This window comes from Podarcis erhardii (assembly GCF_964252035.2).
Source record: "Podarcis erhardii genome assembly, chromosome: 1".
Taxonomy (NCBI): Eukaryota; Metazoa; Chordata; class Lepidosauria; order Squamata; family Lacertidae; genus Podarcis; species Podarcis erhardii.
The window spans coordinates 6,700,692-6,718,336 of NC_138497.1; the positions used below are offsets into that span (position 1 = coordinate 6,700,692).

The following is a 17,645-nucleotide window of genomic DNA, read 5'->3' on the forward strand; positions in this document are numbered from 1 at the left end:
CCCCCAATAAAGATCCTACTCCATAGCATTCCTATATCTAGATTTCTAGAAAGGAAGGAGGACCAGTTGCAGACCATTGAGGCTGTGTTGGTGGTGAAAGAAAGCCTACAATGTCACTGGCTACAGCTAGCTACAGAAGGGGTGTGTGGGCTCACAAAACAATAAACAACGCTTAAGCGAAATAAGGATGTTTGTTGTTTCCCCCCCAAACACGGTCTTAAATAATGAACAGATCAGTTAAAACATTTCAGTACTTTTTTTTCCCATTTCAAGTACAAAATTGAGGGGAAATTAGAAAAGCAAAGTTCTATACACTACAGGTGCCGGGGCTTTGGAATTCCAGATGTAGTAATCTGAAGAAAGCAATTCTCGAGCTGAAATTAAAATAAACACACACACACACGGAGAGAGAGAGAGAGAGAGAGAGAGAGAGAGAGAGAGAGAGAAATAAGCTACTATACAGTATCTCAAAACACACAAAAGCACAAATGATTAAAATACATTTGAGATTGTAATTTCATAATTAAAAAAAACATGTTTATAGTAGACATAATAAATAAATCATATAGTTGAAAGCTACATTTTGGAGCATTTGGGCAGCAATATGCTAATAGCACACAGCTCTATTTCTCCTTGACATCTGCGGGTGAGGCAGTGGAAGCACTGCACCGGTGTCTTTCCTTGGTAATGGACTGGATAGAATCATAGAATCCTAGAGTTGGAAGAGACCACAAGGGCCATCGAGTCCAACCCCCTGCCAAGCAGGAAACACCATCAGAGCACTCCTGACATATGGTTGTCAAGCCTCTGCTTAAAGACCTCCAAAGAAGGAGACTCCACCACACTCCTTGGCAGCAAATTCCACTGTCAAACAGCTCTTACTGTCAGGAAGTTCCTCCTAATGTTTAGGTGGAATCTTTTTTCTTGTAGTTTGGAGCCATTGCTCCTTGTCCGCTTCTCTGGAGCAGTAGAAAACAACCTTTCTCCCTCCTCTATGTGACATCCTTTTATATATTGGAACATGGCTATCATATCACCCCTTAACCTCCTCTTCTCCAGGCTAAACATGCCCAGCTCCCTTAGCCGTTCTTCATAAGGCATCGTTTCCAGGCCTTTGACCATTTTGGTTGCCCTCCTCTGGACACGTTCCAGTTTGTCAGTGTCCTTCTTGAACTGTGGTGCCCAGAACTGGACACAGTACTCCAGGTGAGGTCTGACCAGAGCAGAATACAGTGGCACTATTACTTCCCTTGATCTAGATGCTATACTCCTTTTGATGCAGCCCAGAATTGCATTGGCTTTTTTAGCTGCCGCGTCACACTGTTGGCTCATGTCAAGTTTGTGGTCAACCAAGACTCCTAGATCCTTTTCACATGTACTGCTCTCAAGCCAGATGTCACCCATCTTGTATTTGTGCCTCTCATTTTTTTTGCCCAAGTGCAATACTTTACATTTTGCCCAAGTGCAATACTTTACATTGAGCCAACAAACTGAAGCTCAATCCAGGTAAGGCTGCGGCTCTGTTAGTGGGCAGTTCCATAGACCAGATGGGTGGCAGGTGCCCAATTCAAAGTGCTGGCTTTGTCCTATAAAGCCTTAAATGGCTCAGGACCACAATACCTAAGGACTGCCTCTCCCTATATGAACTGACCCAGACCCTGCAATCAACATCCGAGGCCCTTCTTCGTGTGGCCCCTCCTCGAGAGGTCCGGAGGGTGGAAGCACAAGAACAGGGCCTTCTCTGCAGTGGCTCCCTGCTTGTGGGATGCTCTCCGAAGGGAGGTTCGCCTGGCGCCTTCATTATATATCTTTAAGCGATGGGCAAAAACCTTCATTTTCTCCCAGGCTTTTGGCTAATTAAATCTATTGCCTTTTAAACTGTGTGTGTTATTGTTTCTGTTGCATTTTTGTATTTTATACGGCAAACTGCACTGTGATCATCGCACGATGGGTGGTGTAGAAATTTAATTACCAACAAGAATGATAAATTCTGCAGAAGGTAATTTTGAAATGGAGGCTCCGAGGCAAGTTCACCTATATACACCTTGCTAAAGGTGTCCTTCTGTTTTAACGCAAAACCAGCGGCAGATGTGACCCCGCTCACCTGTACTGATCTTTGGTTTTCCTGAGGAAAAGACCTGGATGGAATGCTGGTCTGTGTAACAACCGGTCAGCGTGAAATCCAGGATTCTAAAATAAAGCTAAGCGCAGCAAAGCAGAAAACAGTAAGATGTACAGATCCTCTGCTCAAACACCTCCCTGTCCCCATCAACTAGGTAGAATATACCGTATTTTTCCGTCTATACGACGCCCCCATGTATAAGACCCCCTCTATTTTGGGGGACTCAATTTTAAGAAAATGAGAGGAGATGGCCCAAAGTTGTTGAGCTTCTCCCTGTTACGAAAAAGGACCAATGCAGCAGCGAGCTGCAGCTGGCTGGAATGCCAAACAGGATGTTGATGTTTGTGGCTGTGCCATGGGAACAAAGGGATAGCCTATTCACTGTACTGAGCACCGGATGTTAGCTCAGAGTGTCATCTGATCTGTACTGGAAGTACAGGGGTGGAGTTTCTCTCTCTGCTGTGCGTGTTTGGAGAGTGCAGACGTGTTTCTCTGTACTGCTGCATAGACAGAAATAAAGGCATGTAAATACATTTCTGTCTGTCTCTTTCCCCCTCCTGGGGAAGACAGGGAGGAGTGAAGAGTGGTGTGTTCTTCTCACATTTGAGGAGAATCGCCGATAGAGACCTTGCCTGTATCCTGCCGGGAGTTGCTGACAGGGAGGTCAACAAGGAACTCAAGCCGGGTGCCTGGACAGTGGCAAATTCCTCTGACAAGGCTTGAAGATTCCAACACTCCCCCCATGCAGCTGCGGGCAGGAAACACTCCTTAGATCATTTCCCACGCACAGCGACATTGGAGAAAGTTGCGCTCCCAACCGGCTGGGTGGTGTGCCGCTTCTCCCCCACCCCCAATGCCACTATCCATGTATTGGACGACCCTAGTTTTTTGACATGATTTTCGAGTCAAAAAACCTCGTCTAATACACGGGAAAATATGGTGTATCTAATCTTTGCATGGGGACGCAGGTGGCGCTGTGGGTTAAACCACAGAGCCTAGGATTTGCCGATCAGAAGGTCGATGGTTCGAATCCCCGCGACGGGGTGAGCTCCCGTTGCTTGGTCCCTGCTCCTGCCAACCTAGCAGTTTGAAAGCACGTCAAAGTGCAAGGAGATAAATAGGGACCGCTCTGGCGGGAAGGTAAACGGCGTTTCCGTGCGCTGCTCTGGTTTGCCAGAAGCGGCTTAGTCATGCTGGCCACATGACCTGGAAGCTGTCTGCAGACAAACGCCGACTCCCATGGCCTATAGAGCGAGATGAGCGCGCAACCCCAGAGTCGGTCACGACTGGACCCAACGGTCAGGGGTCCCTTTACCTTTACTTAATCTTTGCACAAGGAGGTTACTTCCTACAGCTAGTGAAGGCTCTCACACCCCTTGAACTGTTTCGGTATTCCTGCACATAAGTGAGTAGAATTGGATGACAGGAACGGAAAATGCCCATGTCCCTCTTGTTTCCTAACATCCACCCATATCCAGGTTGAAGGCCCTTACAAAGTTTCTTGATGAAAACAGTGCCTAAGTCCATCCATATTTTTTTTTTTGGGGGGGGGGCGACGACGACACACAACTGCACAATTAAGACCCAGCTTCTCTTGAAGCTGACGACTTACTTTGATGTAAGTGGTGTTTCCAGTACACACAGGGTCAATCTGCTGCTCCTGATTCAAGGTGCCAAAAGCGACAGTCCCAGAAAGGGATATTTCCAGTGACTTGGGGAATTTTTGTCCTTTAAAGGAAAAAGAAAGGTTTCAGAGTTGTAACAATAGCAATAGCATTTATGTAAGACTTCTAAGAAGGGAGGCGGGTGGCGCTGTGGGTTAAACCACAGAGCCTAGGGCTTGCCAATCAGAAGGTTGGAGGTTCGAATCCCCGCAACGGGGTGAGCTCCTGTTGCTCGGTCCCAGCTCCTGCCAACCTAGCAGTTCGAAAGCACGTCAAAGCGCAAGTAGATAAATAGGTACCGCTCTGGTGGGAGGAAAAGTGGCATTTCCATGCGCTGCTCTGGTTCGCCAGAAGCAGCTTAGTCATGCTGGCCACATGACCCAGAAGCTGTATGCCGGCTCCCTCGGCCAATGAAATGAGATGAGTGCTGCAACCCCAGAGTCGGTCATGACTGGACTTAATGGTCAGGGGTCCCTTTACCTTTACGACTTCTAAGAAAGGGGGGGGGTGAAGCCCAAGATTTGGAGCCCATGAGAACCAGCTCCTAAAGGGACCACTCGTAACTTGAAAGAACTGTTGGGGCAGCCCCACCTGGGGTACTTTAAGTCCTGAGCGAAGGCTGAAAGAAGCCCAGCCCATCAATCTTTAAATCAGTCACCCTCCCCACTTCCTGCCTGGTTTAAACACATGGATCTGGCCACACCTGCACCTCTGCTTTGGACCTAAATCCAAATAAGAAGAAGAAGAAGAAGAAGAAGAAGAGGAGGAGGAGGAGGAGTAACTGTTAGTGGTTCCCCATGGGTTGAATGCACAACAGCTCATAACCAGCAGGAGCTCTGTGGAACTCCCTTCCAGTTGAGGTCAGGCGGAACCCCCCCCCCCCCGTTTATTTATTTTATTTCATAAAATTTATACACTGATTGTAAAAAAGAACCACACACACACACAACCTCAAAGTGGTTTCAAAAAGAGAAAACAATAAAACCAAGAAAAATGTGCAGCCATACTTTAAAACGTACAAAAATTAAAATACTGAAACAGATTAAAATTTCCTCAATTTTCCAAGCTTGTTTCTAATAATGTTTTTAGCAGGCGGAGCATAGTGAAGTTGCCTGCTTGATCTCACCAGGCAGGGATCTCTAAAGTTTAGGCACCGCAGCACTAAATGACTGAGCTTTACAAATGCGGCACCTTCAAAACTTACTTTAAAAAAATATTTTTTTGGCAGGCATTTTAACTGAATTCTGATTTTAAGACATTTTTGTCTTATTGTATTGGCTCACCAGCACGCTACTCCGAGACAACTGTGTGTAAGTGGTATACAAATTGCTGAAATAAATACATTGCATCATTTAGAATTGACACCTGACATTGGAATATTCCAGGCGCTTCACATTGTTAAGGTTTATTTCAGTCCCCCTTACAACAAGCTTCATAATGTAGGTCAGTATTTTTTATCCCCATACTGCAGATGGAGGCAAGAAGGACTGAGGCGGATAGAATTGTTTGTGGTTTGCCTAAAGGCAACCTAGGAAGGGACTGCAGGGCATAGAGGGAATTCGACAACCAAGAGGAAAATATCCTCAGGTGCCATTTAAGATTTTCCGAGGCTGAGCCAAGGTTTTAAATTTTGGCTAACCCAATTATCAGAATAAGCAGTTCCAAGAATTAAGTGTCCCGTATCTGACAAATGCAGCTTGGGAACTTGTTCACAAAGTGAGACACCAGTGATGCTAATAAAGTACAATCCAGCTCTTTTCATGGGAATCAGAGTAAATGGGAACTACAATAGGCCTGTGAAATAAATCAGACCGAGTGCTGAGAATTATTTGCTCAAGTCTATTCAAGGAGTCGCTGGCTGCACATGACATCATGGGCTGTCCTCGAAGTTCGCTAGATGACATCGCGGGAGACCGCTGCCTCAGGAGAGCGAGGAAAATTCTTAGGGACGACTCACACCCTGGCCAGCACTTCTTTAATCTCCTACCTTCGGGCAGGAGATACAGAAGTATCGCCTAATAGACTTTTATAAAAATAACAAACCCTTGTCAACACAAGAAATACAAGACAAACTAGAAGACACCCAAATGCCCTGGTTAACACAACACCAACTACATGCCCTCTTAAACAACCCAACAGTAAAATCAGCAGCAACTAGGCCCCTGACAACCTTTGAAAACCTCCTCCTAACAACAAAGGGAAATGGTAAAGGGACAGTATCCGCAATATACAAAATACTACTCCAAAATCCCGCAAATCCCCTAGACGCAATCAAAAAACAATGGGAGAATGACATAGGCTATGAGATTAACCCCACTCAATGGACCAGAATGTGGTCTAAACCCCCCTTTAAATCCATATCAACGAAAAGAAAAGAACTCACACTGAAACTCACCTACAGGTGGTACCTAACACCAAGGAAACTAGCGCTAATACACCCAGGAACCTCACCAAAATGCTGGAGAGGGTGCACCTCCACAGGCACATACCTCCACATGTGGTGGGAGTGTCCCAAAATCCAACTATTCTGGACAACAGCCATACAAGAAATATGTAAAATAACAAAGCAAGTATTAGACTTCACCCCAGAATTGGCCCTACTAAACATCTTCCAAGACAACAATGCCCATTTACTCCACAAAGAACTCATAACCCACCTACTTTCAGCAGCCAGAAACACCATAACCAGACACTGGAGAGACCTGTCAGGAGTAAGCATGGACCAATGGTACCAAATAGTATGGGAAACAGCCCTACTAGAAAAATTAACTAACAAACTGAAACTGACACGGGGACAAACAGAAGAAGACACCTTCACCCCGGTATGGCTCCCCTTTATCACATACACAGCCCAACAGGACAATGACAATAATCCACCAACAGCATACAAATCAATATGGCTAACTTGATCCAAAACACCCACCCACCTCACTCACACACGAAAACAAAGATCACCACAGCCAATCACAAACAAACAATCACATCCTAGGCCAACCCCAACCTCTCTCACCACCAAAGGAACACAAGTGAACAACACAAGCACGCTGACACCAAACTACATACATTAAGCATAATAGAAACACCGCTACCCCACCCCACCCCCATCCATCTCCCCTCCTTCCACCCTCCTTTCTTCTTCTTTTTTTTCTTTTCTTTTTTCTTCTCCCCCTAATGCCTCAACAAATGAAATGGATTTGTAAAAATGTTACACGGGAAAAAAAAATACACGAGGCATTACACTTACACTGTAAAACAAGAAAACCCTTAATAAAATATATTAAAAAAAAGAAGAAGTATAGTCAGCCGCACCAACAGGTTAAAGAACAGTTTTTATCTGTGGGCTGTTGGGCTGCTGAATGGAAAAAAATAGTGGTGTAATTGACTTCAGACGAGCACACAGAGCGTGAACAAGGCTGAGTGTATATGTGGGGGGGGGGAGGGGGGCTCGTTTAATTCACTGCACACAGGTGGTGTAGTGACAACAAAGGTTTGTTGTTGTTGTTGTTGTTGTTGTTGTTGTTGGTATTATTATCATCATCATCATCATCATCATCATCATCATCATCATCATCATACCTCGGGCTACAGACGCTTCAGGTTGTGTTTTTTTGGGTTACGGACTGCCAAAACCCGTAAGTACCTGTCAGGGAACTGCCATCGGAGCCAGAGGGAGAGGGAGGGCTCCAGAGGGATTACGGAGAGCATCCCAGAAAGGAGAGAAGCAGCCCAGCTATTGGGGAGGGAAATCAGAGTAGCACCAATGAAGAAGGGGGGCAGATGGGGGAATCGGCGAGGTGGCTCCATGACTCCTTGCCAGGGACCAGCGGGGAGAGCACGGGTCCTCCGCTGCCCACACCCTCCCTGCGCAGAAGGCTTCCGCGCAGGGAGAGTAGGCGGAGACTAGGCGTCAAGGAGCTTCTTTGCTGGAAACGCCCACTGACGGATTCTGCCAGCGACTGAGACAGCCACGGGTGAGTGGCTGTCCGAACAGAATCGGGTTCACCCAGGTAACTCAGCCAGGTGTGGCGACGACTTACGCACGAGCAACCCCTAGAACCATTACAGTACCGGAATGGGTTACTTCCAGGTTTAAGCAGTTGCTCATGCGCAGAAGCGCTAAATCACTCTTTGTGCATGCGCAGAAGCGCCGAATTGCAACCTGCGCATGCGCAGACGCTGTGAGTTTTTGCCTGAGATGAGAGCATGCCTGGCCTGAGTTCAGAGCTCACACTCTTGGCCACCAACTCTATGCTAGAGAAGTAAAAGAAGTCCTGGTTGGCAAAGCCCACCGGGAGGGAAAAGGCTTTAATGAGGACTTGGCTAATCTTCCCATGGACCAAGAGTGGATGGAGCAGCCAGCAAGGTGGCTGTGATGCCTTTTCAAACAAGTTCAGTAAGCAGCCATGCTTCAGTAGGAAAGGGGGGGGGGAGGATAGGTTTTATCTTACCTATGACCCAAACCAGCAAGCTTTTCTCTTTCGCCACCTCCAGCTGGCCGTAGCTAACTTTGTATTCCAGGTGTGTAATGGGTCCCCTGTCGCCAACAGAAAAACAAACCCCGTTACAGCAACCTGGGGCTTACCTGGAACCCCTTCATTAAATAACCGGTAACAATACACAGTTTTTGTACAAGGTGAATTTGGTGCAAATTAAACATTTGCACCAGGAGACGATGTAAGCAGTAGCCTTCGTCACTCCTCTGTTATAAATTGTTCCAGCTGTAGGGCGAGTGGAGACACCTCTCCCATTTCCATCATACTGGTAAAAGGTGAACTGCTGGTCCAGTCCTTACTCATTGCCCATTGTGATGAGCAGCACTGAGCAACATCTGGAAGGACAGTGGTTTCCCAACATTGGGCTAGATATGATCTGTCCTATGCTCTATTTCAAAACTCGTTCCAACGACAACTTTTACCTGCACCCAAGGAGGGAAACATGTTGGTTCTTGAAAATCCCACTCCCAGAAAAGAGGGGACAATTGCATGATTCTCACCTGTTGAGAAAGGGAATACGGGCCTCACAGTACTCAAAAGTGTTTTTCACACTTTCATGAAGCTTCAGGTGAACGGTGAACTTCCACTGTGATTCTTCCTCTTTTAGCTGATAAAACCCCAAAATTGGTGGAACAGGCACCTGAGCGGGAGGAGAGAGAGTTGAATTCCTTATATTCATATTTTAAAACCATTCTTATGCGTTTTATCAATTGATGGTTGTAGGCTTTTTTATGGTTGCGGGTTTTCAAGTTGCCCAGAGGCCTCTTTGGAGGCATGATAGAGTGCAAATTCTAGAATAAAGTAAAATAAATAAAATTAAAATGGGTTGACAGCGTCCAGATGTCAGATATAAACTCTCTGATTGCTAAACAGTAAGATAATTAGGCAGAAAGTGCTTAATTCTGATGGAAAACAGGAATTAACAACTCATTTGCAAGCTAGATTCTCTAAACCACCGATCAGCAGGGTGCTGGAAATATTTCTAGGATGGAGGCCAAAAACTTGCCCAGTGCCACACTCAAAGCATGTAATGAGATGGAGGGCCATTGCTAACTTGCAGATTCCTTTCAGAGAGACAAAGATGAGAAGAGACCAGGCTTTGTTATGGGAGGCCATGTTATTATACAGGAAGGTGTGATTGTAACTTTGCCTTCCATCGATGTAAATCTCTGTACGTGCGGCTGCATTTAAAAACAGTCCGGAAACCACAGTTGGTCCGGGAAAGGGGCGCAAGATTATTAACCGGGACTGATAATTTGATGATATTGCACCTGTGCTGTGTCAGTATGACAGCGCCCAGCTTAAAAGTGCTGCTTTTAACCCTTAAACTTCACATTACGTGGTGCCATGCTGTAAATAAATAACCCAGGCCAAGACGGGCACATATGATAAGTATTTTTCAGTGGATAACTGATCAGGCAGGCAGGCAGGCAGGTCTCTTGCTTCTGCAGCCTTCATAAATCTGGTAAGTGTGCCAGCCCAGATTCTTTCCTGCTCATAGAATCTTAGACTTGCAAAGGATCCCAAGGGTCACCCAGTTCACCCCTTGTAATGTAGAAATTACAGCTAAAGCATCCATGACAGAGGGCCACGCTCCTCCCTCTCCCCCCCCCCTTTCCTTCTCCAGATCAGGTCCCGATCACCACCACTTCATCAACAGTGGTGCAAGCTGCTTCTTATCCTCACGGCTGTTGCTGCTCACTTGGTCATCCTCACGAGGCCAGAGGGTGGGAGAAGAGGGAGGAGGAGGGCCAGGGGATCTTGCTGGGGTACCGACTCTGGCAAGTGCCTGACCCTGCTGCCGGATTAACATTGCAAATCGTGCAGCCTTACCTGGGAAGTATAAAAGCACAGGTCGAAGGGGTCTGCAGGAGGTATTAAAGGGAATTTGTAAGGCCCGCTGAAGGCAGAGTCGTCCATTACGTCAACGCTGCTGGAAGTCAGAACGGCGGAGTCGAGGGACGTAACGCAAGGGTGGGCCAAAATATCCTGGAGAGGAGAGCCGTTGGCAGGGAGGTTCAAGCTGATGGTCACGTTGGGAGCAGTGCCTTCTATGTCGCACTTCAAAGACAAAGAAAGAGAAGTCTTCAAAGCATCCCTAGTTATCCATGAGAACGGAAGAGACCTCCTTAGAGAACGGCCCAATTCACAACCTCCTAGAAAGGCTTCCCTTTAAATAGTTAATAGCTATAATAGCGGGGATGCGGGTGGCGCTGTAGGTTAAACCACAGAGCCTAGGGATCAGAAGGTCAGCGGTTCGAATCCCCACGACAGGGTGAGCTCCCGTTGCTTGGTCCCTGCTCCTGTCAACCTAGCAGTTTGAAAGCACGTCAAAGTGCAAGTAGATAAATAGGTACCGCTCTGGCGGGAAGGTAAACGGCGTTTCTATGCGCTGCTCTGGTTCACCAGAAGTGGCTTAGTCATGCTGGCTACATGACCCGGAAGCTGTACGCTGGCTCCCTCGGCCAATAAAGCAAGATGAGAACCGCAACCCCAGAGTCGGTCACGACTGGACCTGATGGTCAGGGGTCCCTTTGCCCTTTAAGAGGAACCTCCGACCTTCCAGATGTTGCTGACTATAACTAGAATTGTATTATCGCTTTCATTACTATTCTTACTATTGTAATTTATTACAAGTATAACCTACAATGTCTGAACTGAAACAGTGTCTCTCAGCTCGCAGGGCTATTATGAGGATGAATAATGCAAGCGCCGCAGGATGAAATCTAAACACTGAAAAATGATATCGAAATTAGCAGTGGCATCTTTTAACTCTTTATTCAGCTAGCAAAACTAGGAGGGAGATATGCAAGAGCATATCTGTAAAGCGGGATTTTCAGTTTGGTATAGTTCACAAATCTAAAAAAAGAAGCATTTCCTCTGCGGCATGCTGAAGCATTAAAAATATTAGGTTCAGCTTCCCCATATGCCAAGATAAAAATGAGCTGAATTTTTGCTTTTCCAGGTGCATTCATGTGTCAAATAGGTTAGAGAGATTTGCGCCAGAAAGTGTCTCACCTTGCAAGTTACAGTTCCATAAACCTGCCACATGTCTGACACATCCCTTTTGTCATACTGCACAGACTTGACTTTTTCAGTAATGCAGACATTAACTTGAGGCTTTCCCTTGTACGTGCTGGTTCTCCAAGCTGGTGGTTTCTGAGGATGGCTACTTGGAGCAATGTGATTGTTTTCCAATGACGAGCCGTTCAAGTTCATATCCAGCGGGGTGCCAAAAGGACAGCTCTGCATAAGCAAGCCTGGGAGCTGGCCAATTTTGGAAGTCCTCTCTGCTTTGTTCTTCTGGCTGGAGTTCATGAAAGCCAGCAGCCCCGACAAGACCGCAAAAGCCTGAGAGACCCCACTGATGCTGATGAGAGGTGGGCGTGGTGCCAAGGGCTGCTCTACCAATGGGAGGCCGACGTAAACCAACCCGCTCTTCTGGAAGGCCACCACAGGCCAAAGTTCGCCGCTTTCAGTCTGAAGGGCATAGACCGAAGTCTTGTTGATTCGGGAGCAGCCATCCCTACGCTCTATGAAGCTCTGGTCTTCATCGGCCAGCCTCAGTTCGAAAAGCAGCGCTTTAAGGAAAGGGCCGTCTTCAGGCACGGCCACATAACTTGCTCTGTTGAGGCATATTGCTCGCTTTTCAACCGTGGGGTAACGCCTGCAATGTGGAAGCACACAGGTTGCAGGAAAGTTAACATTATGTTGCTTGAGACATTCAGCCAAACACTTAGGCCCAGCTCCAAAGGCCTTCTGGCAGTTCCCCCACTGTGAAAAGTAAAGTTATACGGAACCAGGCAGAGGGCCTTCTCGGTGGTGGCACCCTCCCTGTGGAACGCCCTCCCAGCAGATGTCAAAGAGATAAATAACTATACGACTTTTAGAAGACATCTGAAGTATATGGAAGTTTTTAATGTTTGATGATTTGTTGTGTTTCTTTATCTGCTGAAAGCCAGCCAGAGTGGCTGTGGCAACCCAGTCAGATGGGTGGGGTACAAATAATAAAATTGTTATTGCTGTTGTTGCATGCTCCAAATTGGTCTGAGCTGCATGGCACCAAACTGACCCAGCTCCTAAGGGGTTGGTTCACCAAGCTGCTTTTACAAGTCCCAAGCGAGGTGAAGGCTCCATGAAGACACCTATCTGCACAATGGCTGTTTTGGCACAATCCTTTTCTGGGGGGAAATGACAGCATGAATCAGGCCATTGTACACAAAGGCCTTCATCTGAAGTTCCACTTCACACAAGATATTATCTAGACCCAGGGGAATGAGGCTTTGCAAGCACTCCAAGGCTTGAGTTGTGACCCAATACTTTGGTAAACCTAGAGCCCTGCCTGTTTACAGTTCTATTACCAATAAGACAGACAATTCATTTGCTTCTGTGCTCATGTCCTTTTCCAGCCCCCTAAATTTGAGAAACCTTTACTGCTTTTTGTAGGCTCTGATTCATCAACTGATTGTCAACTGCTTCTGTATCTTCCTTTATTAACTACAGCTCCATAGTTAATTCTCCTCTTATTCAGAGGAGTAAAAGAAATATCAAACCCTTGTAATATCCACGGGAGAACAGAAAAACCTTTTTTTATATATTAAACAATTGGATTTAACTACTACGTTGTACAGTAATTATTTTTAAAAGACGCCACTGTCAGAAGCTCAATTTCCCCCCATCAAAATTAATTTAATTCCAAATATCAAGTTGACAGTGTCACTTTAAAGTACAGTAGGAATGAACAAAAGGGGATAATTGGCATTATGTGGAATCGGTGTTTGAACCTGGCATGGTGGAAGGTTTTTATTTGTTGTCTCTAATTCCCATTTTGGCTGAAGGATGGCTGAAGTATTCCTGAGTCTACAATGCAGACTACAATTACTGCTGAACCTCAACAATCACAAGCACAGTTTGTGTAGAGATTTTACAGAACTGGCATATGCTCTTTACGTTTCTCTTTTTAACTCTCCCAATGCTCATGTGAAAGTAACAGAGAACTGCGAGTGAAAGTGCGTGCAATGTTCACATGCTCATCACGATTTTGTATACTGGGATAGACCCTTCTTCCCCTCACATCCATAACATGGGCACTCCAGGCAAACTCTTCCCCTCCTTTCTGAGGAAGCAAAATTAGGTATAGTCATACCTCGGGTTGAAGTTGCTTCAAGTTGAGCGTTTTTGGGTTGCGCTCCACGGCGATCCGGAAGTAACGGAATGCGTTACTTCTGGGTTTCGCCGCTCACGCATGCGCAGACGGTCAAAATGACGTCATGCACATTCACAGAAGCGGCAAATTGTGACCCGTGCAGATGTGGGTTGCATTCGCTTCAGGATGTGAACGGGGCTCTGGAACGTACTACTGTATCCAGAGGTACCACTGTACCTGCATGACTGCACAACCATGTGCCACATACATATTTTATGGAATGTCACATGCATAGCGATTGGAGAGGTGCTCGCCACTCCTCCACCATGCAAAAGCATGGCTGAAACCCTAGACAGCTGCTGCCAAACAGTGTAGACAATATTGAGCTATGTGAACTAATGCTCTGACTCAGACTAAGGCATTTGTTCCTATGTAAATGCAGGACCCAGGGCAAGTAGCCCATCCAAGGTTGCCAAGAATTTGGTCCCCGTGGGGAAACAGGAGGAAAATGGTATAATATTGGAGGTAGAGTACACATTATGTTTAGGACACGATGTGGTTTCTGAGGTCTTTCTCTGCAATACGGAGGAACACGTCACCAACCTGTTTTATACATTGTTCGGAGTGTGGCTATTCCAAATAGCCACTCCAGAAAAACGGGGAAGGGCTCCATGATTCTGCTTGCAACTGAGAGTGTTCCACTGTTTTCTGCTAAGCTCCATGAGCTCCAATCTCTTTTTTCCAGCCATGAAGGTGGAGAGGAGGCAGAGCTCATAGTCAATTACACTGGCCTTTGGAGCAGCTGAGACACAAACACACAGAGCAAGTTGCCACTAGGGTTTTGTGATTGCAAACTTGAACTGGTGACAACCACATTCTTGGTCCTGTTCAGGAAGACAATGCTGTACTAGAGAGCTAGGAATCCCCTGGCTATTCCTTTCATGCTTGCACAACGCAAACTCCCCAGCATAGACCTGGAACAAAAACATTGGTGATGATAAATAATTGCCTCCTGTGGCCCCCACCAATGTACCTCACCACCCAAAATACAATATTACTGTACTGTGTATCCGTCATACAGAGGAGCCACTATCAATACAGTGTGCCCGCAACGTATGCACATTCACCTTTACGTACAAATAATAAAAAGAGGGTGGATGTCCAGGAAAAAAAGTCTCTGGCAATCCTACTCACCATTGCACCCAATGTCTTTTGACTATATGCAATTTTGGCTTTAGGCACAGTCCCCAAAATGCAACCTGTGCGTGGGTTGCAGGCTTACTATATAGGAAGAATAAAGGAAGCTGCCTTATTGCCCAGTATTGTCTTCCCCCAAGACACTATAGAATTTTAACTGCCATGACTTTCGAAAAGGATCTTGGTAATTGTAGCGCGGGTTTGTTAGAGCGCTATCCCATGCAGATGCTCCAAACTACAATTGCCTGGAATCTTTGGGGAGAGGGAACGTAGTGTAAATATGCCCTTTGTTTTCAGATGGCTCGCATGCTAGGAAACCAAAATCACAGTAAATCACAATGTCATTGGTGGGCTGGTTCCTCTAAGGGAGATCACCCCCAGTCTTTATCTCAAGCTGGCAATCCCAGGGGAAACTGGGCAGGAGAAAGGCTACGCAGGAACAGCAACCACAGAAGTTGTTTTGCATCAGTTCAGACTATTCGCCCATCCAGCCCAATGCTGCCTACTCTGACAGGCAACAGCTTTTCAAAGTTTCTACTCTGACTGGCAGCAGCTTTTCAAAGTTTCAGGCGGAGGAGGGTCTTTCTCATCAAGTCTGCCCAATCTATTTTGACTGCAGATGCCCAGGGTTGAACCTGGAAACTTCTGAATGCAAAGCACAGTGTTCTGTCATCGAGATATGACCCATCACTTACAGAGATGCTCCATATGTGATGGCTCAACTCACAAGAGGCCGTTCTGCTTCACAATGGCCGAGAGAGGGCAGAGAAACAGCCACTGGGTGGGGGAAAGGAACATACTGACCAGACTTACATGTAGGTTCACTACAGCATATTACCTGGAAAACAGCACGGTGCCACAGGACCCTTGTTCGTGGCCGACGAGCCAGAGTCCCCTCAAGGCCATTGCGGGTGGCTTAACGTAGCCTAGGAACGTCTTCTCGCAGGCATCATTCGGGTGCCAAGGGAAATTTCGGATCCGGAACCGCCCAGGTCTTCAACCCCAGAGCCACTGCTAGCTTCTTCCCTGTTCCTCAATCAGAATTTGGCCCACAGGTTAGGGCACCCCTCTCACCGGCCATGCCCCAACCCCAAATCTACTTAAATAAACAACAACCACCCTCCGAAGATTCGCTTCCCCGGGGTAGCAGGCCTTCCAAAAGTCGCAGGCGCCCCAAACTAGCTATGCAAATCAGCAAAGGCTACGCTCCAAAAGCAGAGAGCCTCTACCAGTTCCAGGCTGAGGACCCCCAACCCCACTATCCCCTTGCAATGGGGAGCATGCACCCTAATGGCACCTTTGCAATCAGGAAAAAAAAAGCAGACACAAGGAACCAGATCTCTCTCTCCCTTTTTCTGTTCTTGCACAAAGCAGAACCTCTTGCAGTGCACAGAGTAGGGGCAGTGGCGTAGCGTGGGGGGTGCAGGGGGGGGGGCGGCAGCACCATCTGGGGGTTAGGGTTAGGGGGCGCAAATCCATGGGTTAGGGGGCGCAAATCCATGGGTTAGGGGGCGCAAATCCACGGGTTAGGGGGCGCAAATCCATGGGTTAGGGGGCGCAAATTACTTGCCTTGCCCCGGGTGCTGACAACCCACGCTACGCCACTGAGTAGGGGTCCCCTATTTAGAGCTCCCCTATTTAGAGGGATAGAGCAGATTCCTCCCCCCCCCCAAGCCCTGCCTTAAACTCCCCAACAGTCTTTCAACATATATATATATATGGAATATAAATATATATATATATATATATATTCTCACCTTCCTACCCTTGTTACCAGAAGGAGACCCTCCCTCCCCACTTCGCTCCGTGGGACACCCCCCTTTTCAGAAGCCCCCCACTGACGCTGCTGACAGGCCGGCGCCCCTCCCCTCGCCCCTCTCCTCAGGCCGCCTTCCTCCGCCGGGCCTTCCCGCTACCTCCGAGGCGCGGCTTTGGGGCCTAGTCGGCGGCGGCGGCGGCAGCAGCAGCTGACTGGGGCGCCTCTGTCTGGGCGGAGCCGCCTGGCAGGCCCCGAGGAGCCGGGGAAGCGCCCAGCCGCGGCCTGGCGAGGGACGGTTTCCGGCGGAGGAGGAGCAGCGGCGGCAGCAGCGAGAGGAGGAGGAGGAGGAGGAGGAGGAGAGCTCGGGACTGGGCCTCGAGAGGCCATGGAGGAGGCCTGGTCCGGGCGGCGGGGGGCGGCGGGCCTGCGCGGGCGGCTGAGGGACGGCGAGGGAGCAGGGACCGGCGCCATGGCGGCCGTCACGCCCGAGCTCTTCGAGGTGAGGGGTTGGGGGGCCACCCGGGGCGGGGTGAGGGGGGAGGAGAGAGGGGGCTGTCACTGGGGCAAGATGGGGTGTGTGTGTGGGGGGGTGATGCCCGCTCCCCTCTCCTCCTCATGGGGTGGGGAGAGATGTCTCCCTCTCATGTGGGGGGTATGCCTCTCATCATGGGGGTATCCCTCTTCTCATGTGGGGGGCACACCCTTTCCTCATGTGGGGTGGCACCCCCTCTCTCATGTGGGGGGGATATCCATCTTCTCAGTGGGGTGGCACCCCCTATCATGGGAGGATACCTCTCGTCATGTGGGGGATATCCTTCTCATGTGGGGTGGCACCTCCTATCATGTGGGGGGGGTATCCCTCTTCTCATGTGGGGGGCACACCCTTTCCTCATGTGGGGCGGCACCCCCTCTCCTCATGTGGGGTGAATATCCATCTTCTCAGTGGGGTGGCACCTCCTATCATGTGGGGGGTATCCCTCTTCTCATGTGGGGGGCACACCCTTTCCTCATGTGGGGTGGCACCCCCTCTCCTCATGTGGGGTGAATATCCATCTTCTCAGTGGGGTGGCACCCACTATCATGGGGGGGATACCTCCTTTCATCATGTGGGGGGATATCCATCTTCTCATGTGGGGTGGCACCTCCTATCATGTGGGGGGTATCCCTCTTCTCATGTGGGGTGGCACCCCCTCTCCTCATGTGGGGTGAATATCCATCTTCTCATGTGGGGTGGCACCCCTATCATGTGGGGGTATCCCTCTTC

At 48.1% G+C, this 17,645-nt stretch overlaps 2 protein-coding genes across 2 annotated transcripts in view; one reads left to right on the forward strand and one right to left on the reverse strand.

Moving 5' to 3' along the window:
- Nucleotides 1–237: 237 nt before the first annotated feature.
- Nucleotides 238–15,547, reverse strand: AP5M1 (adaptor related protein complex 5 subunit mu 1). The gene is made up of 8 exons (XM_081863010.1): nt 15,461–15,547; nt 11,298–11,946; nt 10,113–10,340; nt 8,780–8,919; nt 8,235–8,320; nt 3,735–3,850; nt 2,105–2,201; nt 238–374 (listed from the first exon to the last, which is right to left on the reverse strand). Exons 1-8 carry the CDS (start codon nt 15,526–15,528, stop codon nt 292–294), a joined length of 1,467 nt encoding a protein of 488 aa, XP_081719136.1. The 5' UTR covers nt 15,529–15,547; the 3' UTR covers nt 238–291.
- Nucleotides 15,548–16,729: 1,182 nt separating this feature from the next.
- EXOC5 (exocyst complex component 5) overlaps nt 16,730–17,645 on the forward strand; it is a 31,553-nt gene continuing 30,637 nt past the window's right edge. Inside the window, exon 1 of the mRNA XM_081860863.1 lies at nt 16,730–16,880. Coding sequence (XP_081716989.1) covers nt 16,767–16,880 — 114 coding nt within the window. The 5' untranslated portion in view covers nt 16,730–16,766. The remainder of the gene's footprint in view (nt 16,881–17,645) is intronic.

Coding starts and splice junctions, on each gene's coding strand:
- AP5M1 (XM_081863010.1), bottom strand. CDS start 15,528: ATGGCCTTGAGGGGACTCTGGCTCGTCGGCCACGAACAAGGGTCCTGT. Junction 8,920..10,112: donor TGTGCTTTTATACTTCCCAG/GTAAGGCTGCAC, acceptor CCTCCCGCTCAG/GTGCCTGTTCCACCAATTTT. Junction 375..2,104: donor AAAACCAAAGATCAGTACAG/GTGAGCGGGGTC, acceptor TTTTAATTTCAG/CTCGAGAATTGCTTTCTTCA.